Below are 14,678 nucleotides of genomic sequence, written 5' to 3' on the forward strand. Positions count from 1 at the left end.
CCCCTGGAAGCATCTCACTAGCCCCTGCCTCCCAGCTCCCTTCTCAGCCCATCTCGGTTCTTTCCTCAGGCCTCACCACCAGCGTCTCCTAGGGATGTGTGTGAACTGAAATGTCTTCCTTTTATCTTGTCTGGTCTGCACCCCATGGGGCAACATGAAGGCTACTATTTATTCTTTCACACATTAATTTGAGATGCTTTAATTGCCGCTATGATATGTTTTATATAATATAATTAATGTTTTAATTCTGTGCACTGGCTTCCCCCAGGCAGTTTTGTGGAGGCCCCAATTTTGGAATCAAGCGAATAAGGAATAAGCAATAGCTGAGGTTATCTAGTAATGCCCCCACTCCCAGGAATGAAAACCAGGCTTGCTTTCCAAAGGGGAGGGAAGGAGGGTTTAATTTTCTCTTCATCCTGGGTTTCTCTGGGTGTCTTTAATGGACACCCCTGGGTCCTGGTTTGCACGCTTCTGGCCTTGTTGTATGTGAACACCATCCTTCCCACCCAGGGGCTGCTGTGGTTTGAGGTCACAATTGAGACGTGCAGAGTTGTGCTCCCTTTGCCTTCTTTGTCATGGGGGCTGTTCGTGGGTGAGAAGTGACAAACCACTCACATACTCACCGTGAGACCCTGTGTTAGGACAGTGATGGTGGTGGAGGGGAGGGACACACGGGACAGAATAAGATGGATCCCAGAGGGAGAAGACAGACAATGCGGTGGGACCTGGCCTCCAGGCGTGCTCTTCAGCCACTCACCTGGCCTGTGCCCCTAACAAAGTGCCTGACAGGCAAGCATGAGGACCACACCTCACCAAAGTTAGTGGAGGAAGAGGGAAGGCCTCTAGTCTTATAACATTTCCCGATGGGTCCTGTGATCCTACGAAAGGCTGGTCCACCCAGTAAATACCTGTCTCCAGACTCCGGATGGAGCTGGGATGGGTTAGAAGCCGCTAGTGGAGACACGTGGATGTCATGCATGGATGGGAGAATGGTACTCTGCCCCTACACGTGGGAATTGCCTTCTCAAGAAAGAGAAACTGAGTAGGTAACTCATTTTCTTGAATCACTTCCTGGCTTTCCAATTGTGGTCTTTCCCGTTTTCTGGGTTTGCGGTGATGCTGGGGACTTCCTTCGACCTCTCTGTCCCCACTGGGGACGCTTTCGGTTCTGCGAAGATTCCCGGAGGTATTAGGGGAAATGTGGGTCTCCTGTGGCGCCCCCCCCCCTGGTCTCCCCCTCTCCCCGCTAGTCCCTACAGGAATCCTTTTCCCCTCTGCTCTTTGCAAGCATGAGACTTCCTAGCCATGCTATAGGTGGCCGTTGGGGTCCCGGGAGGTAGAAAAAGGGCTCCCCTTGGGACTATGCCTCCTCCAGCCGCCCCTTAAACTCCCGGGGGAATCAGACTCTTGGGAAGGTCCTGGGGAAATCCCTGCTCAGCAACTAGCCAGAGACCCTCTGCGATTGGTGCCCGAAGACCCCGCCCCTTTCCTGGGCGGGGCCTTTGGCAGGGACTTTGGAGTTACTAGAGGCACCACTCTAAGTTCTGCGATCTGGCCGCTCCGACGACCTCGCAATGGTTACTTTGCCTCGGCAGTGCGTGCTCTGGGGCTGCTTGTTGACAGCGGTGAGTGGCTTCTGTCCCGATCCCAAGGGATTTGAGAGTGGGAGATGAAAAGAGGCGACAAGACTTCGGGGACGAGATCTTCCTAGCTGATTTGGGGGATAGGGGGAGGTGGGAAGGGCTGAGTAGGGCGGGCAAGATCTCTCTGGTCTTGACTGTAAAATAAGGTGGGCTGCCCCTCCCCCCTCCCAGAAGTTTGGGGTTCCATTCCGCGTAGTGCACGGGGGAGCTTAGGGAGGGCATACCTACACAGAGGTGCCCGGACAACTTTATCTAATCCAAGCCTGGGCTCAGGAGCTGGCTAGCGAGACTGGAAAGGGGTTCGGAGTGCACAGGAAGGTAGTCTGGCTAGGGGAAGGGGCGGGTCTGGCCTGTTTTCCTGTCACTTTCCCATTGTGGATAGACGCCTGCCATCAGTGGTTATCTTCCTGCTAGCTGGGGCCACTTTTTTCAGGGCATCTTGTGGGAACGAGACCCTGGGTGCTTTCTTGGTGAGAGGTGATTTAACATCCACCACACCCTTCCATAGCCAAGCCAATCTTGGAGGAACCCCTGGGTTGGTGCTTCTGCCTCCCGTACTTAAGATGGCGTAAGAGGTACTCAAAGAGAGGAATAGCTATGGAACCCACGAAAGGGTGAAGAGACCAGCCTCGGTTTCTCCCGGCACCAGAATGGCTCAGACCCAACCAAGCACATCTCCGGGATTTTCAGAAGCCATCGTTTGATTCACTTTTGGTTTAAATGTATTTCTGCAGTTCCTCATTCTGGAGGCTGGGAATCCCCTGACTACCTGAGTCTCATCCCCGCCCCTCTGGCTGGGCTCCCCGTGTTTTCAAGCTCTGTAGTCTTTTTGGTTTGGAGACAGGGACTTAGGTGTTTCAGCTGACTCCCACCGATTTGCCCATGGGGGCAGGTATCATGTTCCAGGCCTGGCTTTCTGCAGCTGGGACAGTTGGTACCCTAAGCATATGCAACCAAGGAGCTGAGTTGAGAGAGAGAATCTCAGGTACCTGAGGTTGACCTCCAACTAGCTATGCAGTTGAGAATGACTTTCAATCCTCCCCATTTTTTGCGTGTATACGATTTGCATGTGTGTATAGTGTGTATATATTTGTGTTGACACATGTGTGTTCTTGCATGTGGTGGCCTGAAACTGCTATGAGTCATTCTTGGACACTCTCCACCTTACTCACTGAGGCAGGGTCTCCGTCAAACACAGAGCTCCCCGTATGACCCGTCTCACTAGCCAGCTTGCTTTGGGGATCCCCATCTTTGCTTCGTATGGCTGGAATTGCAGGAGTCCACTACAAATACCTGGCATTTGCATGTGTTTCTGGAGACCTGAGCTCTGGTCCACATGTTTATGTGGTAAGCACTTTAATAGCTGAGCCCTCTCTCCTGTCCTTGAGTTTCTCTGTAGTGCTGGGTCTCCTGGCATGCATCACCATGACCGGTTTTAAAATGTGGCACTTAGAATGGAGCCTAGGGTTTCGGGCATGCAGTGCAGTCATGGTACCAACCAAGCGACATCCCCAGTCGAGGGCCGTAGATTCTGACATATGGCCTGGACAGGGATGACTGTGGGGGTCCACAACAGGAGAGGGGAGGAAGTGAGGAAGCTGCTTTCCAAGCTTTCGTTTTCACTCTAAGCCAGAGGTTCTCAATCCTTTGAGGGCAGGGAATCAAACAACCCTTTCACAGGACTTGCCTCAAGACCATCAGAAAACACAGGTTTACATTACAATTCATAACGGGAGCAAAACTACAATTATGAAGTAGCAACGAAAATAATTTTATGGTTGGGGGTCACCACAGCACGAGGAACTGCATTAAAGGGTCGCAGCATTAGGACGGCTGAGAACCACTGCTCTAAGCAATGACTCTTAGGGAGACAGGATGCAGTTGGAGGGTAGAGCCTTGTGGGAAGAACGGAGGAAGAAACAGAGGTGTGATGAAGGAAGGTCTGGACTACCCACAGGGAAAGTCTGCCCTTGCAAGCTCCAATCTGGGCTCCAGGTAGCGGCTGGGCCCTGCCAGAAATGGCAAGTGCTATTTATCAAGGTCTTTCTGTACATGGGGCTGGGAGAGAGACTGCATGTAGCCTCCATTTGGTTTCTCCCCACTCCTCTGTTACACAGATGACCAAAATGAGGCTCAGAAAGGGGAAAAGGTTTGCCCAAAGACTCTCAGGATGGGTATGAATCAGAATCTGCCTGACTTCTGAGCTCGCCACTCACGTGGCCAGGGGTCCCCAAGCTGTGGCCCTGAGAACTTTGGGGAACGGGAAGTGGGGTGGCAAGTCACCAGGCAAGGTGCCTTTTCAGTTGCTCAACGATGCTGTCAAGGACTTTCACTGCTCTAGAAGCAGAGTGGGAAGTCCCATGAGGTGCTGCCTGGGGATGTGCTGTTGCAGAAGGAGCTTTCAGATGCATTTCATTAAGTGATTTGCTCAGATACCCACGCTGAGTTATAGCTACCCATTAGCCGAATTCTGGACAGACAGTCAGTTGCCCGGGTGCAGGCACCCAAGCAGAAACTCATCTATGTGAGTGGAATACAGTTGCCATTTTGTGAGCGCCCGCCATGGTAGACTGCCAGTCCGAGCTCGTGCGTTTTCTCACATTCTCGACCCATCCGCCAGGGCAGGTGTTATAATTCCATTTTAAAGGTGATGTAACAGGGCTAGTGAGATGGCTTAGTGGGTGAGAGCACATGCTGCCAGGTCCAGTTCTTATTACCAACACTGGGCTGGCACACAAATAAAATAATAAAAGCAGATCTTTAATGGTGAGGAAATGCAGCCTCAGAAAAGCAAGATGACTAGTTTGTGTTACAGAGTGATTTGTCTCATTCTCAAACATGAGCTTTCCACAGCCCTAGCCATGGGTATTTCTAGAATGTAGCCTAACACAATATAGGCTGGAGGGATGGCTCAGCAGTTAAGAGCATTGCAGCCGTTGCAGAGGACTGGGATGGGGTCCCAGTACCCACACTGGGCAGCTCACAACCACCTGCAACTCTGGCTCCAAGGAGTTTCTGATTCGTTCTTCTGAACTCTAAGGGTACCTACCCTCATGCATGCACATATCCACATACAGACACATAGCTACCCATAATCAATAATAATTTTCATGGCTAGACAGACCCTTAGAGCACTGGCTGCTCTTGCAGAGGACCCAGGTTCAGTTTCCTAGCACCCACATGTGGCTCGCAGCCATCTTTCGCCCCAGTTCTGGGGAATCTCGTGTCCTCTTCTGACTTCCAAGGGCACCAACCAGTGCAGGCAAAACACTCATACACATAAAGTAAAATAAATAAACTTAAACAATGTTTGTTGTTGTTGCTGTTTTTCGAGACAGGGTTTCTCAGTGTAGCCTTGGCTGTCCTGGAACTCACTGTGGAATTCACAGTGATCCGCCTACCTCTGTCTCCTGAGTGCTGGGATTAAAGGTGTGTACGCCACTGCCACCCAGCTAAAACTTTAAAAACAAAACAAACAAACAAAAAAAGCAAACAAACCCTCCCATAAATCCTCAAGTACAGGACTGAGGAGATAACTCTGGTTTGAAGCTCTTGCCATGCAAGCCTGAGTTCCCGAGTTCATCCCTGGAACCTTGTAAGGTGGCGTGTGGTAGAAGTCTGCAACCCTAATGCTCCTCAGTGGAACAGGAAAGTCTGCGAAGTTTTCAGGCCAGCTAGCTGGGCACATGCAGCTGAGAGCAGCAGCGAGGTCCCCTTGTAAACAGGTGGAAGGTGAGGACTGACACGGACGTTGGGCCCTGACCTCCACACACGTGAACCGTGGCAAGTGCATGCTCCAAGTCTCAAACAGGGCAATGCATATGCACACACACCAAAACATAGACTCACTTCATAGTTCTTTTAAAAACTTGAAAAAAGGAATTTTTATTACACGTTGTATGTATGTATGTATGCACACACGCATGTGCGTATGAGTACCGCAGGGTATGTGTGGAGGTCAGAAGACAATTTATGGAAGCCAGTTCAATGTGGTTGCCAGTGATTGGACCCAGGTCATCAGGCTTGCCAGTGCCTTGATCTGCTGAGCCATATTGTGTCCTGTCATTTTTTTCAAGGAGCAAGTCTCTGGAGTTAGACCATAGTTAATGCCCTCCCTCCCTCCCTCCGTCCCTCCCTCCCTCCCTCCTTCCCTCCCTCCCTTTCTTTTTTGTCCTGGAACTCACTCTGTAGACCAGGCTGGCCTTGAACTCACAGAGATCTGCCTGCCTTTACCTCCCAAGTGCTGGGATTAAAGGCCTGCACAACCACATGTGGCTAGTTAATGCCGTTCAAAGACTTTTAAAACTAAGATCAAGACAGGTCCAGGGAGAAGGCTCTCAGCAAGTGTAGCTGTGAGCCGAGGCTTACTAACCTTATTAATAGTCTGCTGGGTGTCTTTTAGTTTTTTTTTTTTAATTTATGGGAAGTGATACTAGCTGTTCTCTCAAGGCGACAACGGACTTACAGTTAAGAGAAGTGTGTTCAAACGATCAAGTTCATAGCATGGGAGGCGTCTCCGTGTGGCAGTGACGGAAGTGAGACACAGTCAGTGGAGGGGGGCATGCTGGGAACTCTGATTCTGGACACAGTCAGTCAGAACTTTGATTCTGTCCCTGGGGAACACTGAAATGCACTGTCCACCTTTTTCTTTTGTGTGAGGCAGTCTCTCACTGGCCTGGAACTTGCCAAGTAGACTAGGCTGCCTGGTCTAGGTTCCAGGGACACTTTAAGGAACACAATACAGGCTGGAGGGTTGGCTCAGCAGTTAAGAGCATGTGCGGCCCTTGCAGAGGACTGGGGTTAGGTTCCCAGCACCCACACTGGGCAGCTCACAACCACCTGCAACTCTGGCTCCCAGGAGTTTCTGATTCGCTCTTCTGAGTTCTGAGGGTAGCTGCCCTCACATGGTGTCTCAGCCTCAGTGTCGCCCTCTGTAGAATGACTCCTTATCCTCCTGACATCAGTTGTGTGGGGACAGAAAGCACGGTGGCACTCGGGAGAAGGGCTGAGGCCAGGGGGACCCAGCAGCCTCAGACTCTACAGGAAGTACTTGAGTTCTCCCTTCCTGCTGGGCCTTCGGGGGCACTGAGGAGTCAAGTGGATCTGTTTGGGTGAGGGAGTTCTGAGTTCTTGCTTTGTAAGATGGCAGAATAACTCTGGGTGTTTTATAACCACACCACTTGGCAGTCTAGTAGAAATCAAGTAAACCTCATACTGCGGGTCTTCCTTTTCTGCTTTGGATTTCCACATCTGCTACAGTCCGTGTCTTGGCTAACTTTCAGCATGCCTGTCAGAGATCCCTTCCAGTTACACACTTCTGTTTTTAGGTCCATTTAGGGCAATGCGTTACTTGCAGCGACAAACAGTACCTCTTCAATGGCCAGTGCTGCGACTTGTGCCAGCCAGGTGAGATGAGAAGCCTCTCTAGCCCCCATGCCAAGACCCTTCCTTCCCTCTTGGCCTGCTGGCAGGTGCAGACCCTGTGTATGAACTGTGAACTCGAGGCTAAGAGCGGCTCGTCCCTCCCTCCCCCTCCTCGGTGCCAGAATGCCCCAGGCTGCCCCGCGTCTTCCATCTTCCCCACTCATACGGGGTCTGAGATGACAGGGTCTGCTTCACAGGACTGGCCCGAACTGCCTCATTTCCTCCGGCTTTCTTTCAGGAAGGAGACTGGAGAGCCACTGTACGGCTCTCGCCAAGACCCAGTGCCTTCTGTGTGACTCGGGCGAGTTCATGAGCAAGTGGAACAAGGAGCCCCGCTGCTACCAGCACACACACTGTGAACCCAGTACGAGCGTGCGTGCGTGCGTGCGTGCGTGGGGCTTCGGCTGCGGGGGAGGCGCCCTTGAGAGCTGGGTTGATAGTCCTGACCATGGCATCCCTCCGATCTCAGCAGCTGGGGCCTGTCCTGGTCGGTGGGAGTCTGGGCTGAGTTTGGGCTGTTGAATACGTTAGTTAGCTCATCATTGTCTGTACTGGGAAGAGGGTGTAAGAAAGCGGGAGAGGATCTGAGAAGCAGGACTCCTGGTGCAGCGCGAGGCGGGCGGGGGGGTTCTCATTCTTCCTTCTCATCTCTGCTCAGAGGAAGGGCTTGAGGTTGAGAAGGAGGGTACTGCAGATACAGACACCATCTGTGCCTGTAAGGAGGGACAGCACTGCACTAGCAAGGAGTGCGAGAGGTGTGCTCAACACACATCCTGTGGCCCTGGCTTTGGAGTTAAGCAGATGGGTAAGTGGCCCGCCTGGGGAAGCAGCTCCATGGGTGGAAGAAAAGAGCTGGGGTTGAGCAGTTGGCTTTTGGCTGAGGGCATAGCGACTCCCACTTGGACTGCCATCTTCCCTCTGGTTAACAGGAAATGGGATCTGGCCTTGGCTATGGGCAACTTCCTGGGGAAGGGGAGGGGACTCCTGTTGGGTTGCAGTCTTGCACTGGGGCAAGGAGCTGAACGCGGGCTCTTTCCTGTGGGAGCCACACCGCTGTGATGCTGTGACTCACTGAGACCCCTGATGCATGCTCCCCCATGCTCCCAGCCTCCCGGACTGCCGATACGGTGTGTGAACCCTGCCCAGCCGGCTTCTTCTCCAGTGGGCCATCAGCTTTTGAACAGTGTCGCCCGTGGACCAGGTATAAGGGTTGCCTCTCCTTAATAACAGAAGTGTGGGTCCCGCTGCTGTTCCTCAGCCACCTGTTGCTCAGTGCCCTCCCCCATGGCCACACTCACTTGTGAATGTGACCTGGCTGGCCTAAGGGACGCTTGCTGCACTTTTTTCTTGCCTGCTCTTGCTTAGTTAATAGAACCTGGGTCTCCCTATCTTGATGAAGTCTCTCATCTTGAGGCACCACGACACCCCTCTCTCTCCTTTACTATTCCTTGTCAGCTCTTCCGCTTCTTGGTGTACGTGTGTATATGCACATGCGTGCGTACATGTATGCGTATACACTGCTGTGTATGCATATGTATGTGTGCGTGCATGTGTGTGTGCGTGTGGTAGCAACGTGGGCCGTTGTTCCTCAGGCACTGTCCACCTTTTTCTTTTGTGTGAGGCAGTCTCTCACTGGCCTGGAACTTGCCAAGTAGACTAGGTTGCCTGGTCAGGGTTCCAGGGACACTCTGCATCTCCACAGCACCAGGGATTATAAGCATATGCTACCAAGCCTGGGTTTCTTTTCCTAATATGGGTCCTAGAGATTGAACTCACGCTTACAGGGCAGGTAGTTTCCTGACTGGGTTGTCTGTCCCCCCAGCCCTCCTTAGCGCCAATCTTAGTTGATTTCTTTTGCTTTGACGTCTCCTGCCTGGGAGAGCCCTTAAGTGCATGCCCCATTAACTCTTTGCATTTGTTTTTTTCAAATGAACAAGCCCCTCCCCTCAGGCTGAGAAACACACACACACACGCACACACACACACACACACACACACACACACACGCCCCTTGCTTAGAGCTCACTTTCCCCAAAGGCTAACAATTGCTTGAATTGAGAGTTGTAGCCTTCCCCCTTCCATGAGTCTCTCCTCTGTGTTAGGAATGGTGCTACCTGTGGCAGGCGCTCACCAGTGTCCACTGGTGGGTATTAGCTGACCACAGAGGTTCCTGTACTGGAGTCAAATATACGCCTGCCACACTGCACCGCTTAGCTGGCGTGTACCTTTTGGGGGCCCTTCTCTTCCCCTCTCTGGAGGCTTCAGCTGAAGGTGGCATGGCTGAGGCACACGCTTTCTCTGAAGCCCCCCTCTTCACTGCTTCCGGCTCTCCCTTTGTCCCTCTCTGTCCACGCCTCCCAGGACCATCCATCCCACATCTCACATCTCCGCTCCGCCCCTTCCCCAGCTGTCCGCTCTTCTGCAACATCTCCTGCACGAGTGGCCTGGGAGCAGTTCCTCTTTCTAGTTAGGTCATCTGGCTGGTGCCAAGGACACTCTCCAGCTGCCTGGAGCTGCTCTGCCTGGAGCATATCTTCACAAGTACCGCCCACATGACTCTACTGTCACACCGGTCCAGCTTAGCTGGCTCCCACTTAAACATCCTTCCATGCCTTCATGGAGAAATTTCCCCCAAAAGACCCTTAAACCAGAGCCTCTTAACAGGGACCAGTTTTGCTCTCTGTGGGACATTGGGCACATCTGGTCATCTTCCAGATGCCGTAATTGGTTAGAGGGCTGATCCTGGCGTTTAGCTGGTGGAGACAGAATATTCTGGGACTTAGGACATTTCCCAGCACAAAATACCTGTGGGTGTCAAGAAGCCTCACTGTAGGACGGACTCATCCCCTCCCATTCCAGCCATGAGGGTCCTGCCTTTGAACAATGCCCTGTCTGTCTTAGCCCTTGTCACAAAGCCTGGCCGGCATCCTCCACACCCCTGGTTACCCCTCCTTCACTATGAGCAGCAACTTTTCCTTTCACTTGCGTGTTCCCGTCTTTCCCATAACCAGCAGCTCAGAAGGCAGCACTGTTGGTCACATGCTCAGTGAACCTGGCTGGCTCCCCTGGGCTTAGAAGTCTCGTGGTTGGGGAGCCTGGTTCTCTCTCTCCCTGTCTGCATGCGTGTGTGCATGCACATATATGTGTACACACGTGTCTCTGTGCAGCTGTGAGGCCCAAAACATGGTGGTACGACAGGAAGGGACGAATACGACCGACGCTGTCTGTGGTGAGTCCTGGAGGACGGGTCCTGCCTGGTGTTTGGGAGGGGGACTGGAAAGGGGACACCGAGACACATAGGGGTAGGAATGCGAGCTGGAGGCAATTTGGGGAATAGCACTTCAGCTCCTGTCTTGGGAGCTGGATGAGTCACATCTGCTGTGTGAGCCTCAGTTTCTTCAGCTGTGAAATGGGTGGGCAGCAGCACCTCCCTTACTTGTGTGGTATGACTGCACGGCTTGGCATTTCACCATTTTGAAACTGTGAGCGCAGTTCTGTTGCCCCTCAACTGAGGTGTGGGTACACTGTGACACTGTCGCCTGTTAGCCTTGGTTTGGATGCCAGGGTGACAAGCTTAACCAGCTGCTTGGATCACAAACGCAGACAACAACAGTGACTAGGTTGTCACTGAATGAGTAAAGAAAGAGAGGGTCAGAGAGCTGGGCCTGGGGAGTGGGCCTGTAATCACAGCTGCTTAGGAAGCTGAGGCGAGAACTTTGCATGTTCAAGCCTAGCCTGGAAAACTTGGGGACACACTGTCTCAACATAGAAAGTGAAAAGAGAGGTATTGAGATGGCTCAATTAGCTAAGCTCTTGCTGTGCAAGCCTGATGAGCCAGGTTTCCACACCAGTCTAGCATGTGTGAGGTCCTGGGTTAGACCCCCACACCAGTCTCGCATGTGTGAGGTCCTGGGTTAGACCCCCACACCAGTCTAGCATGTGTGAGGTCCTGGGTTAGACCCCCACACCAGTCTAGCATGTGTGAGGTCCTGGGTTAGACCCCCACACTAGTCTAGCATGTGGGAGGTCCTGGGTTAGACCCCCACACTAGTCTAGCATGTGAGAGGTCCTGGGTTAGACCCCCACACTAGTCTAGAATGTGAGAGGTCCTGGGTTAGACCCCCACACCAGTCTAGCATGTGTGAGGTCCTGGGTTAGACCCCCACACTAGTCTAGAATGTGAGAGGTCCTGGGTTAGACCCCCACACTAGTCTAGCATGTGTGAGGTCCTGGGTTAGACCCCCACATTAGTCTAGCATGTGAGAGGTCCTGGGTTAGACCCCCACACTAGTCTAGCATATGTGAGGTCCTGGGTTAGACCCCCACACTAGTCTAGCATATGTGAGGTCCTGGGTTAGACCCTCATACTAGTCTAGCACGTGTGAGGTCCTGGGTTAGACCCCCACACTAGTCTAGCATGTGTGAGGTCCTGGGTTAGACCCCCACACTTGTTTGGCATGTGTGAAGTCCTAGGTTAGATCCCCAATGCCGAAAAGGGAAAGGAAAATAAAGATACAGTCCCTTTGTTTTTTCTCAAGATTGGCTTTGTTCTCTTGGAAAGATGTGACTGGAATGGAGTGAGAGAAGCACTTGAGCTCATCTGCCACATGTAATAAAGTATTGCAAAAGGACAGTAAGCAAGAGAAAAAACATCTTGATGTTATACTAGAAAAAATAAAAACAAATGTAAGAAATAAAAACCTGTGATGAACAAAAGAGCAAATTTTGAAATCAGGTAGGAGCCGGCCTTGCCAGATGTGTGGACCCTGCTTCTGTCATCCTGAATTTGAACCTGGTTACAATGCAAGTTTATTTAAAAGCCATGTAGCCACCTATGGGCCAGTGTTTGTTCTATTGGTGTTTGCATCCCTATCGATCAGATGGATGTGGTGGTATAGGCCAACAGTCCCAGTATTCAGGGGGCTGCTGCATGAGAATCCCAAGTTCAAGGTCAGCCTGAGCCACTTAGTGAGATTCTGTCTCAAAGAGGATTGAATTTTTTTGTCTCCTTATTTGTTATGGGGAAGTGGTTACACCCCTTGCTCTGAGGCTCTTGTGTCTACATTGTTAACATCTGCTATGGAAGTGTGGAGCAGAGAAATAAAGTATCTCTTGTGTCTACATTGCCATTCCAAGTGACAAAAAGACCAAAAGGCAGGAGGCCTCAGAGGCGAGGGAAGAGAGCAGGGGGTGTGAGAAACAGGCAGGCCGGCTTTCCCTTCACCACATAGCTGGTGAATGCCACGTGGGAAGTTGGTTGACGGGGGGGGGGGGGGGGGGGGGGGCTGATCCTCCCAACTGAAATCTCCCAGGGCTAGAGAGATGGTAAGAGTGTTTATTGTGCAAGCATGAGCTAGGCATAGCCACATGTCACCCCCAGTGCTATGGGGGGGGGGCAAGAAGGAGAACTGCTGTAGCCAGACTAGCTCCAGGCTCAGTGAGAGACTCTGGCTCAGTAGAAGGTGACATGCGACAGAGCAGGACATCTGCATCCTCCTCTGGCCACTGAATGTGTGCACAGATGCACACACCTCCACATATACCAGGGCCACATACGCTATCCTCCCCAAAATGCAATCTCTCAGTTCATAACCATTGGCAAATACCACAGAGCATTTAAAAAGGTCCCCTAATGCAACATTACCCACAGTGCTACTGCTTGAAAGTTATGACCGCAGGAGGTCCAGATGCTAGACCATGCAGTTGCTTTGGACAAGCATTGGGAGCATCTGCCAGTGTCTCCACTCGAGTCTGTCTCTCCAGGTTTGCGGCCCCGGATGCGAGCCCTACTGGTCATTCCCATCGTGATGGTCATCCTCACCACCATCTTCATAGTGGTGTCTTTCTGTATCAGTGAGTGCCCCTGTGAGGGAAGAGGGGGAGGACTCAGGGCTGCAGAACCAGCTCTCCCAATGCCCCACCCCTTCTTTTTCTCTCTAGAAAAGGTGGTCAAGGAACCAAAGGATAATAAGGTAAGCCATCCTTGAGGGAGAGAAACTGGAAAGAGTTCCTGGTGGGCAGGTTGGGAGACTCATGGCACACAGGGAGACAGATTACTACTCAGTGGACAAAGTGCTTGCTACACAAGCCCAGGAACCTGAATTTAGATCCAATACCCATGAAAAAACATGTAACATCAGGGCTGGCAGGGGACATGAACATGCAGAGCTTGCCAGCCAGTGGGTCTTGCTGACACAAGGTACTCCAGGTTCCGAAAGAAACTGACTCAGCAAATAAGGCTGAGTGTGACATCGACCTCTGGTCTCCATTAGTGCATACATGGGTACATGTACATATACCCAACACCACATTACACACACACACACACACACACACACACACACACACACACACACACGGTGGGGGGGCTCAGGATCTGTACCTGGGGCCAGTAAGATGACAGTTGGCTACTCTTACCCCTACCCAGCCCTGAATCACCATCTTCATTCCTTCCTTTAACCCAGTCACTCCCCCACTGTGAGGAGCCAGGCACCATTATCAGAATAACCCTGCCCGTGCTTTCCTCTGGCATGGAACATAGGGAAGTCCAGCCTTTAGAGGACAGTAGGTGGAACCAGAGGGGCAGTTTCTTCTGCTGGCTGACTCTAACTCTGGAAGTTTCCTGCCAAATTTCGTGCGTCCAGCAGGGGGCAGGAGGTATCTGAGAAATCAGCTTTGATAATCCCCCCCCCCCCCAGGGGAAGGGACTTGGAGGAAGGATTCTACTCCCTAGGGACAGGATGACTCTGTGCCTAGGGGTGACCTTGGCTCTCACACCCTGGCTCTCCAGGCCTTACCCCATGCTGTTGAAATGGAAGGTCCCATGGAGACGGAAGATTGTCCTGGCCACAACACTGCGGCTCCAGTGCAGGAGACAATGGTTGGGTTTCAGCCTGTCACACAGGAGGATGGCAAGGAGAGCCGCATCGCAGTGCAAGAGAGACAGCTGACCGACAGCATGGACTTGAAGCACCTGGTCTGAGACCCTGGAGCTGCTGCAGTGGTGATGGCTTGAGGGCATCGGATGACTGCTGACATTTGAGATTTGAAAGGAACAAAAACTGTCATCCCTCGACTTGCTTTTAAAGATGGAGGAAAAGCTTGGGCATCAGGGGTCCACAGAGTGCAGCAATACAGGACCCAGAGATGTATCATGGTGGCTTTCACTATCAGGAGTCATAGACGCTACAGTCTATGGCTTTGTGACTTGTACTGTTAGAAGACACCTGATTGCCCATCAGCAGGGGACTGGCTAAATAAATCTGTAATGTATTTATACAACAGGATCTCAGAAATACTATCAACTCAAGCAAACAAACAAAAACAGGAATGATGGGTAGGAAAACGACTTTTAAAAACACATACCCAGGCAGGTAAGGTAGCTTTTGTGGGTAAAAGTACTAGCCACCAAAGCCTGATTACCCGATTTTGATCCCCAGGATTATATGGTAAAAGGAGACAACCAAATTCAGAGGATTGACATTTGACCGCCATGGGCATTCTGTGGTACATGTTCATGCATGCATGCATATGTATATGCGTACCCTAAGATGGGTATGGTGGTTCATGCCTGTAATACCAGCACTCAGGAGGAAGAGGCAGGAGGACCAG

The 14,678-nt window shown here is 51.8% G+C and overlaps 1 protein-coding gene across 4 annotated transcripts; it reads left to right on the forward strand.

Annotated features, from left to right (window-relative positions):
- Positions 1-1,506: 1,506 nt before the first annotated feature.
- Cd40 (CD40 molecule) lies at positions 1,507-14,348 on the forward strand. 4 transcript variants are annotated; one of them, XM_013124391.3, is made up of 10 exons: positions 1,507-1,625; positions 6,971-7,049; positions 7,306-7,431; positions 7,726-7,872; positions 8,175-8,268; positions 10,235-10,296; positions 12,831-12,920; positions 13,008-13,039; positions 13,532-13,724; positions 13,858-14,014. In XM_013124391.3, the coding sequence occupies exons 1-10, from the start codon at positions 1,575-1,577 to the stop codon at positions 13,875-13,877; spliced, it is 894 nt and encodes a 297-aa protein (XP_012979845.1). In that variant the 5' UTR covers positions 1,507-1,574; the 3' UTR covers positions 13,878-14,014. The 4 variants fall into 4 exon arrangements, with proteins under 4 accessions (XP_012979845.1, XP_005085037.1, XP_040588858.1 ...); XM_005084980.4 differs by lacking the exon at positions 13,532-13,724 and having other exon boundaries at positions 13,858-14,348; XM_040732924.1 differs by lacking the exons at positions 10,235-10,296; positions 13,532-13,724 and having other exon boundaries at positions 13,858-13,995.
- Positions 14,349-14,678: the final 330 nt, after the last annotated feature.

This window comes from Mesocricetus auratus, unplaced genomic scaffold (assembly GCF_017639785.1).
Source record: "Mesocricetus auratus isolate SY011 unplaced genomic scaffold, BCM_Maur_2.0 Super-Scaffold_100028, whole genome shotgun sequence".
Taxonomy (NCBI): domain Eukaryota; kingdom Metazoa; phylum Chordata; class Mammalia; order Rodentia; family Cricetidae; genus Mesocricetus; species Mesocricetus auratus.

Bases quoted from the DNA above. Each gene is read 5' to 3' on its own strand.
- Cd40 (XM_013124391.3), top strand. From the start codon at position 1,575: ATGGTTACTTTGCCTCGGCAGTGCGTGCTCTGGGGCTGCTTGTTGACA. The intron at 1,626-6,970 runs GTGAGTGGCTTC...TTCTGTTTTTAG, and splicing joins GGGGCTGCTTGTTGACAGCG to GTCCATTTAGGGCAATGCGT. The intron at 12,921-13,007 runs GTGAGTGCCCCT...TTTTCTCTCTAG, and splicing joins AGTGGTGTCTTTCTGTATCA to AAAAGGTGGTCAAGGAACCA.